This window comes from Alligator sinensis, unplaced genomic scaffold (assembly GCF_000455745.1).
Source record: "Alligator sinensis unplaced genomic scaffold, ASM45574v1 scaffold1141_1, whole genome shotgun sequence".
NCBI lineage: Eukaryota > Metazoa > Chordata > Crocodylia > Alligatoridae > Alligator > Alligator sinensis.
Genome location: NW_005842650.1, coordinates 833,210 through 851,561, shown reverse-complemented (window position 1 = coordinate 851,561; position 18,352 = coordinate 833,210). Strand labels below are relative to the sequence as shown.

At 44.1% G+C, this 18,352-nt stretch overlaps 1 protein-coding gene across 1 annotated transcript in view; it reads right to left on the bottom strand.

The window, feature by feature from the left end:
• The window catches only part of KCNK10 (potassium two pore domain channel subfamily K member 10), a 98,380-nt gene that overhangs the window by 2,491 nt on the left and 77,537 nt on the right, over nt 1–18,352 (bottom strand). Inside the window, exons 5-6 of the mRNA XM_006033666.3 lie at nt 5,009–5,195; nt 1,434–1,576 (exon numbers count right to left, since the gene is read on the bottom strand). Of these exons, the coding sequence (XP_006033728.2) occupies nt 1,434–1,576; nt 5,009–5,195 (330 nt within the window). The remainder of the gene's footprint in view (nt 1–1,433; nt 1,577–5,008; nt 5,196–18,352) is intronic.

The following is an 18,352-nucleotide window of genomic DNA, read 5'->3' as shown; positions in this document are numbered from 1 at the left end:
AGTGGGGGGCAGCAGGGATCACCTCCCCTCCACCTGGCAGCACCCAGTGAGTAGGTTGGTTTTTTTTAAACAACCGGGAACTGGGCAGGGCAGGCAGACATGGGGAGGGGGGGGGAAGGCTGAGGGAGCAGGCCAGGGTCAGGGGGTGCTGGGGGGCCCTTGGGGAGCAGGCAGGGGATGGGGCCTAGCAGAGGTCCCCCCAAGGTCCCTTCCTCCCTCCTTTACCCTCCTACCCCCTACTTACCAGCATGGAGTCCGGGTCCAGCTCCCTGTCGCAGCCAGGAGGGAGTGCCTGAATTCCCAAAGCTCTTCGAATCTTTTCCAAATCAATTCAGAGAGCTTCAAATTGATTCAAACCTTTTAATTGGTCTCCTGATTCAGTTCAGATTCGGAGATTTGGCCACTGAATCGGGCCAAATCTCCTCCGAATTGAATCAGCACCCGAAGCTTCGCACAGCCTTACTGCACATGCATGCTTGTCACGACTTGCCCTGACAGACAATCTAGCAGCTAGCTTGTTGCCCTTTCTCAGAAAGTCACTAACTACAATCTTTAGTGGCAGTATAAAGTCTCCATAAACCCTTAAATGTTGTAAATACCATCCCAAAGTGTAGGAGGCTCTTCCCCATACCAGTTCTTAATTGGTTTGTTTCCCAAATCATGGGCTTTCAAAACAGTTAGAGCATTTCTTGTGGGTTGTCCAAAGAAAAATACAGTTCCACTCAAATGTTCCTAAACATTTTCAACTGTATTATGTTACTGTCTTCAGGCACACAAATATAGAATAATGACTTAAGTATAAGAAGTTACATTTCTTCTGAAATGGAAAAAAAAAGAAGACAAATGAATAAGTCAGAATATAATGGATTTAGGTTTATATAGCTACTCAGTCCACTATCATAGACCAAATTCTTCCATGATGTATCTCCATTTGTCTCCTTGGAGATACACCAGGGATACATTTGGCCTCACATGAATCAGCTGACTTCACAAATGACTCTCTTGATAAACGCCAGTACCAATCTGACAAACTGTTCTTTGGTTATGCATTTGCTAACTAATCTCCCAAAGTAGGTGTTGTTATGGCTATATGAAGGGATTAAATTAAGTACATTAGTTATGCTAATCTGCTACAAAACAGACTTTAATGTTTCAGCCATGGCAACTACCCTCCATTTTGTACCCTGAGTCACTAGTTATTTTCTTCCCTTCCCTATCAATTGTGAAGGATAGTGTTTTGGCTGAAGTGAATCAAGGATAATTGCTACCATGACACCTATTTCAAAATAGATTTGAAAAGAGGCAGTGACTAGGCTAAATCAAGGCAATAATTTAGCATCCGTTCCACATACAAGACCATCTTTTCCTGGCTAGCAGCAATCTGGCAAGTACTTTTATGAAGTAACAAATTATTGAGAAATTAGCAATCATACCTCCTCTTTTGTCTTCTTGGATAGAACTCTTAGCCAGTCTCCAATCATACTCAGGACAGCAGCAAAGTAGGCAAGACCAACAAGAATCCAAAACCATACTAAAGGTTTATACCATTCCCGATAATGGATATCAGCATTTCCCCCTGCAATAAGCAGACATTGTTCTATTCATTCTTAAGAACCATGAGACAGCAAAATATTTAACTGGAGGTCCTCTGTATTTCTGGCAAATCATGAAAGTATTTTCAAGTTCTAATCAGTACCTTCCTCTAGTCCTACCTGACGATTAAGGGAGTCTAGTCTGGTGTACATGGTCTTTTCCTGAATGGAGACCCTGCAAAGCAGTCTAATATTTTGATGCTGATGATTCAACAATTTTCTTCTTTACATTACAAATTTTCTGAGATGAGTATAGGGTTAGGGTTAGGGTTTCTAGTTTTTGCAGAGGTCAAGTCTAACCATCAAGGTAATATTATTGTCAAAAAAGGAAATGGCTGATAAAGTTTAGCTGGATCTAGAGTCAGGAAGAAGCTGAGCAGAAGTGTTTTGGATTGCAGCTGCAGACTTACACAGCTAAATTCTACTTCAAATACCTGAGTTCTTTAGTGGATCTAGAGTGCTAAAAACACCCACCCAGAGGCACACGTGCCAAGCAAAATGTCTTTGAGTTACTCCCATACCACAGGCCCCATTCCCTTCCAAAATTAGTCTTCCAAAGCCCGAGTGCATTTCTTAAGATGGGAAGCTCATTTTCTGCCCAGAATAGAAAGATGAGGATGCTGTAAGATGGCCGATGCTTCTTTTCCTCCTCTTCCCTTCAGCAGCAGCATGAAGAGAGGGGTAGAGTCCAGCAGGGGCAAAACAATGGTGGGGGCAGGGGTGGAGGGGGGAAGAGGTGTGATCATACCCTGTTTTGATTCTTCTTGCACCCAAATTTTAAAACCAGCTGCCAGGCAGCAGTGGCATTTCTATTCAGGCACCGCTGACAGAGGGAGTCCGTTGTGTCACTGAAGGAGTGAACTGGCTAATTCTAAACTATCTGATTCCTGCTAACCATTCTTCACTCCACACACTCCTTTTTAACAATCTTGATGGACCACTAATCAAGTTAGTCTTTCTTCAGCAATTTTGCTGGTTGTTAGCTACTCCTGGTTTCTCCTTTCCTATTTCACAACCCTGCAGCCTATTTTAGCTCTTTTCAAAATCCTACATCTGCCTATGGAGTCCAGTCTTCAGCAGCAGCAACACTTTCACCTTTTGTCTGAGTAGCCAAATACTGCTACCAATTTAGCTGCGAAAGGGTTAAATAGTACCTTTTGCCTGTGCAGAAAACAGAGTGCAAATGAGCTGTGCCCTGCTCTACTGAAGTCATAATTCCAGGAAAATCTTTTTTTTTCTTTTTTCTTTTGTGCTCATTATGCCTTCCCCAAAACAAGGTGTGTATCTCTTTCAGGGGCATATAGTATGCGAGAAAATATGGTGTGTATGTTCATATTTTTTTGCACTGACATTGCATGCTGCTACAATGGAATGCTCCCCCACCCCGAGCTTTTACAGCCTGTTTGCAATCTGATACATTCTAATAAACCCTTAAAATGAATTTTACCCAGACTAGGTTTGAGTGTACTTACAATGATTGAACACTCCCATGAAAGCCCAGGCATTCAAGGGTTGGCAGGGCCCCAAATTTTGTTTTTGATGCTAATCTCCCTCTATACACTGTATGAATCACTTTGCCTTTCCAATTCTCAGCCGTGTGAAACGATGGAAGGTGGGGGCCGCCGTTGCTATGGCACAATGAGGCCATTCTGATCACACATGTCCCAGTGGAAGCTTGCTGTAAAGCAGATTGCCTTGGTCTGTCACATGGAGTAACCAGGCAGTGAATGAAGCATAGCATCATGTTTCTGCAGCCTATCAAATACTGTTTTGTGATATATTTTCCACTATGTTCAAGAGCTGTAAAAACACTTACAAAACACTTCAGCTTACAAAGACTTTGGGCCAAATTCTCAGATAGTGTAAATCAACATACCTCTGTTGACACTGCTTTACTCCATAAAAGCCATATTTCCTTTTTGGCTCTAGCAACACACTAGTTGGGTGCTACTGCATGCTGCTAGATTTATCCACCTTAAATGTAGGACAATATTTTAAAATAAAAGGTCTATTTTTTTTAGAATTGTTTTTCTTTTCAATTACAGTGGCAAAGGGAAAGTACTGCAAAGCAGGGAAAAGTATTGGGAAACTCTCACATTTCTTTTGTAACATTCTGGTTCTATAACAACTAACAGTAGAAACTTCTTTATGCTCAGATGGTTCCTGAGAGGCCAAAGTTGCAACATTCAGATTTAGTTCTGAACATTCCTTAAGTTCCAGTATATTTGGATCTGGGGCTCAGTTCAGGCACATCTCCACATATAATGTATGTCTTCTGTATCAAAAGTGAACAAAAAAGGAGCAAGGAGGAACATTTTAAAAAAGAAATTACTCTGTAGCAAGAAAACTGATCTCCAAATGGCTGTATATGAATTTTTTTAACTCAGATTTCATTAGTATAATAGGAAATAAGAGGACAAATATAGCACATCTCTTTGTAACACAGGGATCCATCCTTATCTCAGAGCATTTGTTATGCCTTGGGGTATAGGTTGTAGCTGTGTTGGTCTAAGGACATACACAGGCAAGGTTTTTATTTTATTATTATATATATATTAGATCAACTATTTGAATTGGTCTAATAAAAGATATCTGATTTACCCAAAGAACCTTGTCTGCCTTTGTTATGTCCATGAATCTTAATGGAAGGAAGGCTCATGCACCATTGGGAAGAGAGAATCTATTTAGTGTCTAACTTTCCTCATCAAAACTATATAGTAAATTACATTTCCCCAGCTCTCAGATCATCAATCCCAGCACAGATCCCTCTTTGGTAAATGATTAAGATCAATCCTTATCCTGCCTATTAGTACTGTGTTCATCCCAGAAAAACCATACAACTCTCTTAGCATCCCAGCACATTCCTCATTACCCCTTCACTTCCACTGTTAATTTTTCTTAATCAAATAGCTACAATATCAAATTTCTACCATGGCTGGAAAGTAAAATCCTGAAAGATGCCTCTGAAGAAACTGCAACTCATGCAATGGAAATTGTTCTGCTGTTCAGCTAGGGTCAGCTATATTGGACTGCCTGGCTCACGCACACACGAGCATGGCCATCCAAAGCTATTTGCTTTGTTCATTAGGACCTTTATCAATGTGATGCAAAATAGACAAACACAATTCAGAAGTTCTGGTTTCAACAGAGGAGTCATATCACTCATGAATAATTCATACCATAATAAGAGACACTCTGAGCTCTCCAGCTTTGCACTGTTTACATTGCTGGGAGTTTGCACTCTTCAGATGGGTTAACACCTGGGTTATTGTCAAATGCACCTTAATACAGATAAAGAGATTCAGAACAGTGTTCAGTGGAATACAACATACGTGTAAAAGCCTTGGAGCAACAGGTAGGAGTCCAGGCACTTATACCTAGTGCCCCTAGATTATATGTGGAATTCCCATGCTCACCTGCTACAAAATCACCAAAGCCAACTGTGGTCAGAGTGACAACCACAAAGTAAATGGACTCCAAAGCTGTCCATCCTTCAATGTGTTTGAAAATGACTGCAGGGATGGTCACAAAGACAATGCAGCCTGCCAAGATGAAGAGGATAGTGGAGATCACTCGGATCTTTGTCTGACTCACTTGTTTTTTCTAGAAAAGGGAAACAAGAAGAGAAAGAGACAAAACATTTCTTTATTAATTACTGGGACTTTTTCCCTAGTTGATGAGTTTAACATAAATACAGAATCAGTCTTGTAAGTGAGACCCTAACAACAATCCCTTTAGGCATGTCTACACAAGATGCTTAACTGTGCAGTACCATAGTTTACTGTGCAGTAAGCGCATATGTCTACACATGTGCATGCTTACTGTGCAGTAAAACCCCCTGCTCACACATAAATGTGATACCTGCAAGTGCAGGTATCAAATTTACATGCAATTAGTTACTGGACAGTAACACACATGTAATCACGACCCAGGAGCAAAGTTGCTCCCAGGTCAGCCCTCCCACTAAGGGGCTGGCCTCAGGCTAGCTCCAGGGCTCTGGGCTGAGAGACTCTCCTGCCCCAGGGCTGGGCTGCCCCTATAGCAACCTTTGCCTCAGGCCTTTAAAAGCCTGCAGGCATTTTGAGCCCTTGGGCACAACAGCAGGGAGCCTGAGGCCACTCCAGATCCCACTGTTCCCCTGAGCAAGATGCAGTCCACCTGCCCCAGCCTGCCTGCACCCCGGCACCACTGGCTGGCACCACAGTGCCATGTGCCTGCCAGGCTCATGCCATCCAGGCCTGCAGGGTGCTGCATGCTGCTGCATGCTGCTGCAGGCTCCAGCCAGGCTTGCCAGTCCCCAGGCCCAGCTGCAGGCAGCTTCTGGCTGGCAGGGCCAGCTCCATCTGCCTGAAGCCCACTCCCAGCAGCCTGCCCTGAGCCTGCAGGTGCTGTGGGGCCTTGCCTCAGCCACACAGCTGCCAGTCCCATGCCGGGGTGCAGCGCCAGTTCAAGCAGGGCAGGCGCTCCAATGCCTACATCTATGAGAGCCTGTCAGGCCAGATGTGGGAGCATGGGCACAACCAGTTGGTGCGGCAGTGCTGCATAAAGATCAAGGCCTTGTGAGCACAGTGGGTTGCCACCACTGAGAACAGTCTAGCTCCATCCTCTTTGGAACCCCACTTCAGGTAGTTGAAGGCTGCTATTAAATGTCCCCTCCGTCTTCTCTTCTCCAAATTAAATAAGCTCACTTTCCTCAGCCTCTCCTCAACAGTTATGAACCAAGCCCCGTAACCATTTTCACTGCCCTCTGATGGACTCTCTCCAATTTGTCCACATCCTTTCTGTAACGGGGGGAGCCCCAAAACTGGACACAGTACTCCAGATGTGGCCTCACCAGTGCTGAACAATGGGGAAGAGTTATTTTCTCAATCTCCTGGCAACAGTCCTAGTAATGCAGCCCAGTATGCCATTATCCTTCTTTGCAATGTAGAAGGCTTACCTTTTAGAGCTTGGGTTGAGTCTCAGGCTTGAGATCCTGCTGTTTTAATTGGTGGAGCCCATCCACCAATCAGGAGGCAGCAAGAGAAATAAAGTCACACCCCTTTCCTGAGGGGAGAGGGAGAAGAGCTCCCCTGGACCTGATTGAATACTGCAAACTGTCAGATCTGGTAGACTTCAGGGGCAGAGCCCTGGAGAGTATAAAAGGAGCTGTGTGCCCAGCAGGAGGGAGATTCATCAGGGACAGAGAAGAGAGAAGAGCAGGGCTTAGAAGAGCTGAGGAGAGCTGCTCAGCAGGGCAAAGCAATAGCCCAGGAAGAGCCCCTGAAGACTTCTATCAGAGGGGAATGGCAGACAGCTCCAGCAGTTAGGCTTTCAGTGTGCAGCACAGCGCACAGCGTCCAGACCCTGGGAGCTGCATGAGGCAGCTCAGGTCTGCAACCTCTGGCATGTGGCCAGAGACACGGTGCATAGGCCAGTGCATGGAGCAGGATCCTTGGAGCCCCTTGGGCAGCTCAGGTCCCCACCCCTAGCATGAGGCTGGGAGCTCGGTACAGGAAGTGCTGCACAGAGGGTGAGAGACCCTGGGAGCCACGTGAGGTGGCTCGGGTTTACAGCTGCTGACATGGGGGCAGCAGCTCAGTGCAGACGACACTGCCCAGAGGGTCCATGAGCAGACCAAGCCCCAATGCTGTACAAGGCTGTCCAGGCCTCCAACCCCTAGCACAAGGCGAAGCGCCCACTACACACAGCAGTGCATGTGGCCCTAAGCCAGGCCGGAGCAGCAGAGTCGGGCGGCAGGGAAGTCCAGCGGGGAACAGAGCTTGACCTGGAGAATGGGAGGCAACCCTCCGGGACTGTGGTATAGTAAGTTACCCTGGAGGGAGGGTCCCCACAGGGGAGGGACCCCCCCAGGGTTGCAAAGGGGCATCACATGGGCCGCTCCTGGGTGATAGCAGGGGAGCTTAGGAGTCTTTGGGGTCTCCCTCGCCTTTTCTTTCCCCCCACCTCCTTTCCTATAGTAGTACCTTGGGAGTGGGGCCCCTGCCCTGGAGGGCACCCAGGTAGTCTAAGGATGGCTGGTTATACTTGTAGACTGTACCTATAATTTATGTGAATAAGTTGAAGTAATAGTTTGTATATTAATAGAGTTATAAGGCTGCCCGATCAATATCCTTTGTTCTCATTTGTTCTATTGTTCATCTGTATTTTTCAATAATAATTGTGTGTGTGTGTGTGTGCGTGTATGGTATAGGGTATATATATGGTATAGGGTTTATTGTTTTCTAAATTTGTACACACGTATATATATAATCTATGTCCTTACCCTTTAACAGTTTTGTTGTAATAATAAATTTGTATATAGTTAAGTAATTTATTGACTGGGCCTGACTCTATAGGGGATGGAGGCAGCAGCTGGGCTGTTGTGTCCCTCCGCAGCACACTGCCCTGCCAATAATTCCCTCAATTGGAGAGGGGAGTATCTCTAACTATAATGTGACATATGCATGTTATATGTGTATACACATATTGTTTTTTACTGGGCTAGGTATGACAATTGTTTTGAGGCTCCAAAGAAAATCAAGACACAGTAGAAGTATTGTAGATCAAGGAAATACCATGGTATGAATATCCTTATAAACATAAAAAACTAGAGATTACAATAACCATGCATCAAAACTGATTAAGAGTTTGAATTCTTCCCATGAGAGACCCACCTGGTATTGTCATTTTTCTGCAAAGCACTCTGCAGTCTGCATTGCCCAGATTCTCAGAAATAATAGATTACAGTGCCTTTGTTCAAGTTTTTCAGTGCATGGCACCAAGTTGCAGTTAGTGAGTCATCTGCTAAACCAGTGCAATGTTATATATCATTCCAGATTGTTTGGGGAGGGAGGCTGAAATTCTTACACACTAGAGACAGTGTTTGAAAACATTCAAACTGCAGTTAGACTAATATCCAGGTACAAAATTCAGATTTTTGACTTATTGAGTCTAAAAAACTGGTCTGAAAAGCTCACAAGAAAGGAAATTCTCTTAAATTTTCTCTTAAGCTCCTGTTTCCACCCAGGACAGCAGTTTTATAGGAGCAGGAGTCTCATGCTCCTTCACACTTCTGTGTCCAGCCCCAACAAGAAACAAGGGAATGAAGAAGTATCAGAAGGTAGAAAACAGTAACATCTACTAATACAGTTCAAAATAGGTTTAGTTTGATCGTGGTGTAACTTTGAATGAAAAAGAATCAGGTAGGCTCTTTGTTTATAAGAACTGCACAGACTATAAAATAAGGCAGAGGCTGTCTTTTTGTTCACTGCTGGTACAGAACCTACTATGATGGTGTCCTGATCCCTGACTAGGAATCCTAGGTGCTATAGTAGCAGTAGTAGGAATAGCAACAACAACAATATGTAACACTGACCATGTGTATCTGAAAAAAAAAAATTAGGTGACTGTAGTGTCAATGCCTACACAGTCAGATGGGTCGCAAATTGACTGGAGGGCTGCACCCAGGGAGTGGTTGTGGATGGGTCATTTTTGACCAGGAGGGATGTGGGCAGTGGGGTCCCCTAGGGCTCGGTCCTCAGGCCCACACTGTTTAACATCTTCATCAGCAACTTGGATGAGGGGGTGAAAAGCACCTTGTTCAAATTCGCGGATGGCACTAAGATGTGGGGAGAGGTGGGAATGCTAGAAGGGAGGGACAGGCTACAACTGGATCTGGACAGGTTACAGGAGTGGGCAGATGAGAATAGGATGGGATTCAATACTGACAAGTGCAGGGTACTGCACCTAGGGAGAAAGAACCAGCAGCATACCTACAGGCTGGGGAACTCCCTTCTCATCAGCAAAGAGGCAGAAAAGGATCTTGGTGTCATTACTGATTCCAAAATGAACATGGGCCACCAATGTGAGGACACGGTCAATAAGACTAACTACACCTTGTCATGCATCCACAGATGCATCACAAGCAGGGCCAAGGAGGTGATCCTCCCACTCTATGCGACACTGGTCAGGCCGCAGTTTGAGTACTGCGTCCAGTTCTGAGTGCCACACTTCAGGAGAGATGTGGACAGCATTGAGAGAGTCCAAAGGAGGGCCACTCAAATGGTCAGGGGGCAGCAGGGCAGGCCCTACAAGGAGAGACTACAGGACCTGAACCTGTTCAGCCTCCACAAGAGAATTGTGAGAGGGGCAGGGAAAGCCCCTCTAAGGGGTCCCGGACCCCCACTCCATGCACCCAGGTATTCACCCTAGGAGAGCGGCAGCTGGGAGGAAGCGTGGGCAGTGGTCCCTCAATTCCAGAGCTACCTACAGCTGCAGATCAGCGAGGGACATGGGAGGAGCCTCCGGAAACCGCGAGCTGCTCAAATAGCAGCCAGGAAAACAGCTGAGGGCGGCAAATGGTGGGAGAAGAGGACACTGACCCAGAGATGCTGGGGAAGGAAGAGAACATTGACCCAGAGACGCCAGCGGGGAAAGAAGAGGACACCAACCCAGAGACACTGGAGGAAGAAGAAAGTACCAATCGAGAGACTCCAGCAGAGGGGAGAAAGGACATTGACCCAGAGATGCAGGCAATGAGGAGGAAGGTTGCCCAGCTGCAGGCAAGAGAGGGGTAGCCAAGGGCCCTGGCACAGGAGGTGGGAGGCACCAGCAGGAGCAGTTACCCCACATGGGGGCATGAGCAACCCAGCGTGGGAACCACACACTGTTCTAAGCCAGGGAAGACCAAGAGCAACTCCAGGTTAGCTTGGGGCCAGTGCTGGCTAAACTGAGGAGCTGAACCAGGGTGGGGCATGGAACTGCCCACCCCCATAGTCACCTAGGGCGCAGGGACAAGTGGGTCCCTCGTCTGTTCCTTCAAGTTACTTCTTTACTTTGGACCATAAAAGGGGCACTGGGAGATGAGATCCCAGGGGGAACCCTCCGGCAGAAATCCAGGTGTTGATTTTTGTTCGAAGCCCTAGTTATCCCAAAGACAGGGCCAATCAGCAATTCTGCACTAATCAGCCAGAAGGCAAGGAACCAGCTACGGTGAAGGGAAACCTGACTGGGAAGGCCTGACCCACTGGGAGGTGGGAAAGCCACACCAGGAGGGAAAGTCATCCAAGGGGATACCTGCAGAGGATAGTATCCATCCTGGCCGTGGATGTGGTAAGGGTAGGGTAAAGGGGAGGTTTGGAGCCCCACAAAGTAAGAACAGGGATTGAGGCATCTTCATTCTTGGGGGGCCACCTGAAGGGAACTGCCTCCCCAACAAGAACATCAAAGTCATGGCAGGCAAGTAAGGGCAGCACCCATACCACCCAGGTGGCATCCGAGTTCAAACCTCACCCTGATGTCACTTGGGGGCAAGGCACCCAGTAAGAGAAGGCCAAAGCCTTCCAGTGACAAGAAGGCTGAGAGGGGATCTGGTGGCCATCCATAAACTTACCAGAGGGGACCAGAAGGGAATGGGAGAGTCAGTCTATCCAGGAATAATGGCCACAAGTTGACTGAGAATAGGCTAGACATTAAGAAGCACTACTTCACAGTCAGGGCAGCTAGGATCTGGAACCAGCTTCCAAGGGAAGTGGTGCTCACTCCTACCCTGGGGGTCTTCAAAAGGAGGCTAAATAATTACCTAGCCAGGGTCGTTTGACCCCAGCATTCTTTCCTGTCCATGGCAGGGGGTCAGACTTGATGATCTGCTCAGGTCCCTTCCAACCCTACCAACTATGAAACTATGAAATGTCCCATCCTGTTCACCTTGCTGGGTATGAATTAAGCAGCTTGAGCTCTGCTCAGACAGATAAAAGGGAAATGGGATCTACTCTCTAGTGCAAGGGACAGAAATTATACATAAAGAGGTATAAGTGATTGGAAACCGGTTCAAATCTGTAACACAACAGAAATTTGATGTACATAAACTGCTTTCAAAATGGCCAAAATGGGTTTACAGTAAATCTGGGTGGATGTAGTGTCAGACTGACCTGAATGAGGTTAAATCGATTTATTGAAATTCTGTCCCAGATCCCCTCCAGATTCAAATTAATTCACAGTCCCCCAGTATCCCAGGATGCTTTGCATCTCCCCCGCAAACTTTCCCTTGCAGGGTGGGTGGGCTAGCCTTGGCCCAAGTTGTCTGCTCCAGCTGAGGGGGGTGGCATGCTCTCACGCCCCTGACTTCTGGCCTAGGCCACTGTAGGAATGTGGCTGCATTTCCAGAATCAAAAGTGAAAGTCTGTTCACTTGCTTATCAGTTCAATCTATGCAGCTTGGACTAACCTGCAAAGAGTGAATCAATTCAGACTCACACTTTTTGACTGCCTATACTTAGCATAGAGGACAGGTCTACAGTTTAGACCATGACATTTTATGGGAGAAACCCTAGGATCAGTCTCATTTTATAATGATTTTTTTCTCGGATACAAAATATGCCTTTTTCCAGAATTCAGCTGATGGAACTAGGGTGTGCACTATAAACAAAGAAATACAGGAAGGGAACCCAAAGGTAAAGGAAAAGTAATGCCACAGTGCTGCACTTAGTGTTCTCTACCTGCTAGCTATGAACACTTTCTCTTCCCCTCCCGTTGCCCCCCCCCACCTTTTTTCTCCCACTGGAGCTTCCGCCCCACTCCCTCCCCACCAGCTCCTGCTGCAGAAGAAGGATTTTTTCCTTCATTCTGCCTTTCAAAAACAAGGTGCATATCTTATTGGGGGAGGCCTGTTGTATGTGAGAAAATCTGAGGGGTGTAATTATTGGGCTAGATCCTCAAAGTACTGCTAAGTACAGCAACACCTCTCCCCTAAGCACAATGTCATGTAGTGGAATCCTTAAGACCTGAGTTAGGTCAACTAAACAATGCATGGGGAGATGAGCTGCCTTAAAGAAATGATCCTCAAAAGCCAGCTTAGTAAAGAAGTACCTAACTATCCAACAATGAAATCCAGAGGAAAGAAGAGCTTCTAAATGATAGATTTAGGTACCTAAAGAAGCATATAGATATCTAAGTACAGTACCTTGAGGATATGGGACTAAGTGCCTAAAGTAGTGATTTTCAACCCTGAGATGCTGTGAGATCCTTTTTAAGGGTGCTGTCCACTGATAGATATGCAAACACCTAAACATGATTGACAAGATAAACCCAGAGATTTCAAATAGGAATCCATAATGTCCAAACCATTCTGACCTGTTGTGGTCATTCTGTGTTCTTCACAACAGAAGAATTGTTCTATTATTTTTCTCTAGCCAAGAAATGAGTGAATACTAAGAGGTTGCATTTTCTGGGGAGTGCCCTGAGTCTAAAAGGGGGCATCTTGAGTGCAAAAAGGTTAAGAAACACTGGGCTTTAGTGACATCTGTAGTCATATACACTAAAATAAGGTAATCAAATCTCACATTCCAGAGTGTCTGCTAATCACCCCATACTCAAGAAGGAATTGCCACTATTTCTTCCTCCTGCACAGCATTGCATTATTGTACAGGTGCATTAAAGGAATATCCAAACAGGAGTCAGCCAGTATGGCAGGTCACTGCAGGGCGCCAATTGTCATAAACCAGAGGCCTGGTGACATATCTTAAGTTCCTAAAGTACATGAACTGAAACACCAAAAAAAACTGCTCTAAAGCTCTTTAATTTTGTTAACTGAAAATAGTTGCACAGGAGACAGGACTGTAACAGTGGAAGAATTTCTCCCCATACTCCCCAGACTGAACACAAAAAGCAGGTGCTACGTTGCAGATTGATCAGCATAGCTATTTAACCTATTTCACAGCATGGTATTACATTGTCTACATACTAGGTCAGTGAAACAATGCAAGAATACAGCCTCTAAAAAGAGGCCTCAACTTTATGTTTAAAAAAAGAAAGAGGAAACTAACCACTTTTCTTTTTCATTTTCCCAATAATTGAAGCCAAACTAATGAAACAGATGACAAAATCCATCAAATAACAGAGTCTTCAAATGGGAAAGGAGGCTTTTAAAATCCATATAAAGCTAATCTAAGAACAACTGAGGAAAGGAAATGACAAGAGAGGATTTGAGATATTTGTAGTGTCCAAGAGGTAATAATTTTTTTTCTCATCAGGACTACCTTACACCTATTACGGTGCCCAAGTCATTTCCATGTACAAATGGCAGTGCTGAATTTAACCTTAAATGAGCTGAGTACTGACTATGTGACATTACTGCAGCTGAGGTAATCCCAGGCCCTGAAAGTAACAACCTATTGCTACTCTGGTGTGATACCAAGAAGGCTGGAGACTGGTCATTTTCAATGATGGCCCCTTGTCAGCAGAATTCACTCTTTGTGTATCTTTTCCACCAATTCTTACAATGTTGTCTTTTTCTGAATATTTTATTGGGAGTTTTTTTTCCAATTGTCCCTTTAAAGCAGTTATTTTCTAGCAGGGTGCTATGGCATCCTGGAATGCCATATGATCCTTTTGAGGGTGCTGCTTAATTGAAGTACTCTTAGATATGCAAACACCTACACATGGTTCACAAGATAAACCCAGAGACTTTAAAAAGGGAATAGATAGTGTCCAGAATATTTTGGCCTTTTGGGGTGTTTCTGAGTTGCAACAGAATTGCTCTATTATTTTTCCATTGTCAAAAAAGAGTGAAAGCTAAGAGCTGGCATTTTCTGAGCAATGCCTTAAAAGGTTGAGAGCCACTCTCTTATAATGTAATTAATATTAACTATTAATGCAGCTGGTGTCCATTCCCAAGTAACAAGTCTTCCCCAACCCCATCACCACTTTTTTAATCCATTCAAAGTTATATCTGTTCATAGTTACGCCTACTCAGCCATCACTGTTGATGATTAAAGGACCCAAACTAGGCTTTTTGGTTTCTAAGCTTAGGTTTCAGCACTGGCAGGTAGAAACACACAGAGTGCGTCATGTAACCATGACTAAATTTAATGCATATTAAGCTAATGTGCATTAAGCAATTTTTGGCAGGTGTCTACACGTGCAGAGACTTACCACTAAAGTTAATGCCAAGTCCCTGAAGCCCTGCCATGTGCCCCTAGTGGTTGGGCAGACCCAGCACTATAGTTAATGTGGGGTCACAGCTACACATATGTTAATGTTCTTTAATTGCATGTGCTTTAACTAATTAGGCACGATTAGCCTAATTTTGCCATTTATAATGCACATTAACGGTGCGCATGTATTGACGCATGCCCGTAATGCGCATTATATTAGGCTAATGTGCATTAATGTGTCTTGTGTACAAGTACCCATTCTTTAGCAAAATTAGCAAATCTAGAAAGTATCAAGAGAGGCAAAAATGAAGTTTATTTCCTACCTATGGGGACTTTTTACCATCTTGTACCATCTACACTTTTCCCAGGGCCTGACGAAGGGACTTTGGTCCCAAAAGCTGGCAGAAAAGGACAATTTTCTTGCCATTTTCCAGTTGGTCTAATAAAAGGTATCATTTTGGAACCAAGAGTTCTAGTTTTTTGTATTTCAAGAGAGGTTATGCACAGAACCAAATTCTCACATTTTTATAGTCACTTTTCAGGGTAAATCATACTTTAAAACAACTTACATGGCAAATCCATATGTTTTCATACTGAGACTTCAGAGTCATCCATAGGTTTACATGAAATCTCCTTCAATATACAATACCACGCAACCAAAAATAGCACTGTGACTTTTTTTTACCCTGTGAGCTTATGCGCTGTAAATATCACTCCTTAGTCGTTCTTAGATTTGCTGTATCTTTTTCAATTTCCATATCCATGTTCCCCAGAATTTCAACAATGCTGTTTGTCTTCTTCTACTCTTCACCTAATTTCAATTTATTAATATTAAATACAATATGACTTCATGAAGCTTACTGTCCTGATGTTTCTAGAGTAGTAGCACTCAACCTTTTGGCCCTGCAGGCCAAATGAGTGGCATGAGTTTGGTCTGCAGGCAGCCTCACCTGGCCTCTGTATGCTGGGACGAGGCCCTGGGGCCCTCCAGCACTCCCACCCAGACTTACATGCACAGGGCCATGACCTTTCAGGGCTCCCTGCATAGGCTGGATGACCCTTCCTTGGAGGGTGGATCTGGCCACAGACCAGGGATTGAGTACCCATGCCCTGAAGCAGTTTCCAGTTTGGATCATTCCCCATGAAAAGACATTCATTTTCTTTAATGTTCCTTTGTCCTCTTTACCCACTCTTAATTTCATTCCCTTTTTTAGGCTGCCAAAGACTTTTTTAGCTTAGCCCATGCCTGCTTCTTTCTCAGACATTGTATTTACATTTTTTGCATTTCAGTTACATTTCCATCCACTTCTGTTTTTCCTACTTTCGAGGCATTTTCGATTGTCCCAAACTGGCAGCCTAAATAATCTTCACTCAGAGCAAGATTTTCTCTGAGTTATAAGTAATATAAATAATTCAGATTTCAGATATAACAACTCCTGGATAAAAATCCCACAATATAGCTCTACATTTCAAACACAATGATTTTGGATGGACCTTTCTTTATTTTTAGGACACCGGTTATTTTTCCAGCACCTCTGATATTTGAAAATTTCACTTGTGTTCTTCATCACTACCCAATCATCTCATTTCCCAAACTTTACAAACAATAGCAAAGAAACACCAGTGACACTTTACACTGTTAATCATGTTTTCAGTTCCTCTGTCTTCTGCCTCATGACAGGCATAATTGCTTTAGACTCAACGGGGGAAGAGGTATGTTTCTATTGCAGTGCACTGGGATTTAAAACTGTGCAGTTAATACTAATGTTAAAGGAAGTCGAACATGTAGAGGTTCATGTATTAGTCTCAACAACTGCACTTCAAAATGGTGGTTCTCAACCATTTCAGGTCATGGCCAGTGACCATCAGATTCTTTTTCTTAATGAAGAGCCTGGGTTCAGGCTTTAAACTGAGTTGTTTTGCGTCACCACTGATTCAAAGCATGCCAAATGCCATTCTGGCTTCAAAATGAATAGTAAGTAGAAAGCACCAGACTTCAGCACAGAGAGGGACCTGAATTAATTTTTATTAGTGCAGATACAAAAAGGTCACAAAAGAGGGAAAACATGAGGGTAGAGGAGCACAGAGTCAGGTTCCAAGAACTAAACTTTGATGCGCTTGAACTAGTGAAAAGTATCAGTGGAAAAAAATTATTCCCTGAAATTTAATTCACTAGTTTCCACTGCTTCATTGGCCTTCATTTAAGGGAGCATCAGTCTGGAGTTTTCTTTTAAGAACAGCCATACTTGTTTGTAAATCTTTCCATCCAAGAACAGTATTCTTACATGCAAAAGCTCCTAATTTGCACATGAATCTCATTTCTGTTTATGGGATCCTTGATACACCTGGTTTCTTTGTATCAACTGGCACCTGGTAAATGTGCCTCTAATTTATTCTGAGGAATTCTATAAAGAACATTCAATAAAGAGCTAAAATACATTAGGGAATCCCTAAAGATAACATAGGAATATGGGAAATCTTTAATAGAAAGAATTTGTACACTAGGACTGCTGCAGTGTATGCACAGGCAAAAGGTAATGCCGTGCTGATAGCTTCCTAAATGAGGAATTAATTATTATAATTTAATATAATCTAGGGGAGAATATGTGATAAACAAAAATGTGATAAACAAAAATCCTTTTGTATTAATCATGGATTCTTCATTCATTCTTGTAAGAAATTCTGATTTTAAGAGTCATAAAATATCAAGGGCATTGAAATTAAATGGAGGCAATTTAACTCTAGCAGAGAGTTATTACAGATTTGCACATGTAGTCGCTTTAACTAATGGCGGGGGGAGAGGGATCAATAAAAAATATTCAAAGGGCTTCCTACAGAAAAAAACAGAATTCACTGTATCTATCATAGAGGATGTTTTGCATTTCTAAGCACCTTGTTCAATATTTCCTGTTTATAAAGAGAGGTATTATTGAAATACCATACATGATTAGACTGGTGGATACTATGTCAATGCATGCTGAGGGTCAGTTATCAGTGAACTGATCTGACTTTGAGCCCCCAGACAGGTATTCTTTAATGCAGGTGGGAACTAACTGTAATGACTAATTCGTCTTTTCTGTTTACACAGTCTTTTCCCAGGTCAAGGAAAAGATTGATGTGGTTCCAAAAACAGAATAGTAATTGTGGTGCTTCTCTCTGCTTCATATTGACATGCTCTCTGCTCTGAGTTCCTCCGTGTTCTCTTTCTGTGAAAGTCAGAACTGTTAAAGAATCCTTAGGAGGTGGTAAGATCTGTATTTAACTACTCAGGTTCATATTAATCCAGAGTTACATTTCAAATGGCAACTGATCATTGATCTGTTTAATTGAATCACAGTATGGGTCTACAGTGTGACGCACAAAAGGCAAACAGTTTTGGGATTCATGAACAGAATCATTAGGTGCAAGACACAGAAGGTGATAGCGCCACTCTACTCAGCACTAGTTAAGCATCATCTAGAGTAGGGGTTCTCATCCTTTTCCTTCTTGAGTCCCCTACTAGCATTCTATAAAAGCTCCATGGCCTACCTGTGCCACAACAACTGCCTAGCTCCGCAGCCTTGCCGGCATAGCCCCAGGTGCAGTGGGCGGGGCTCAGCAGCGGGGAGCCCTGAGGCCTCACTCACCTGAGCAGTAGCAGTGCAGAGCCTTGCCCACCCACCCGCAGTGCTGCCTGCAAGATGGAGGCTGTGGGGCCAGGTGGGGCAAGCCCACCTCCACCCCTTCCTTGGGACAAGCCCACTGCAAGTAAATTTGTCTAAAAGCAGAGAACAGTTTCATAGTAGGTAGGGTCGGAAGGGACCTGAGCAGATCATCAAGTCCGACCCCCTGCCATGGGCAGGAAAGA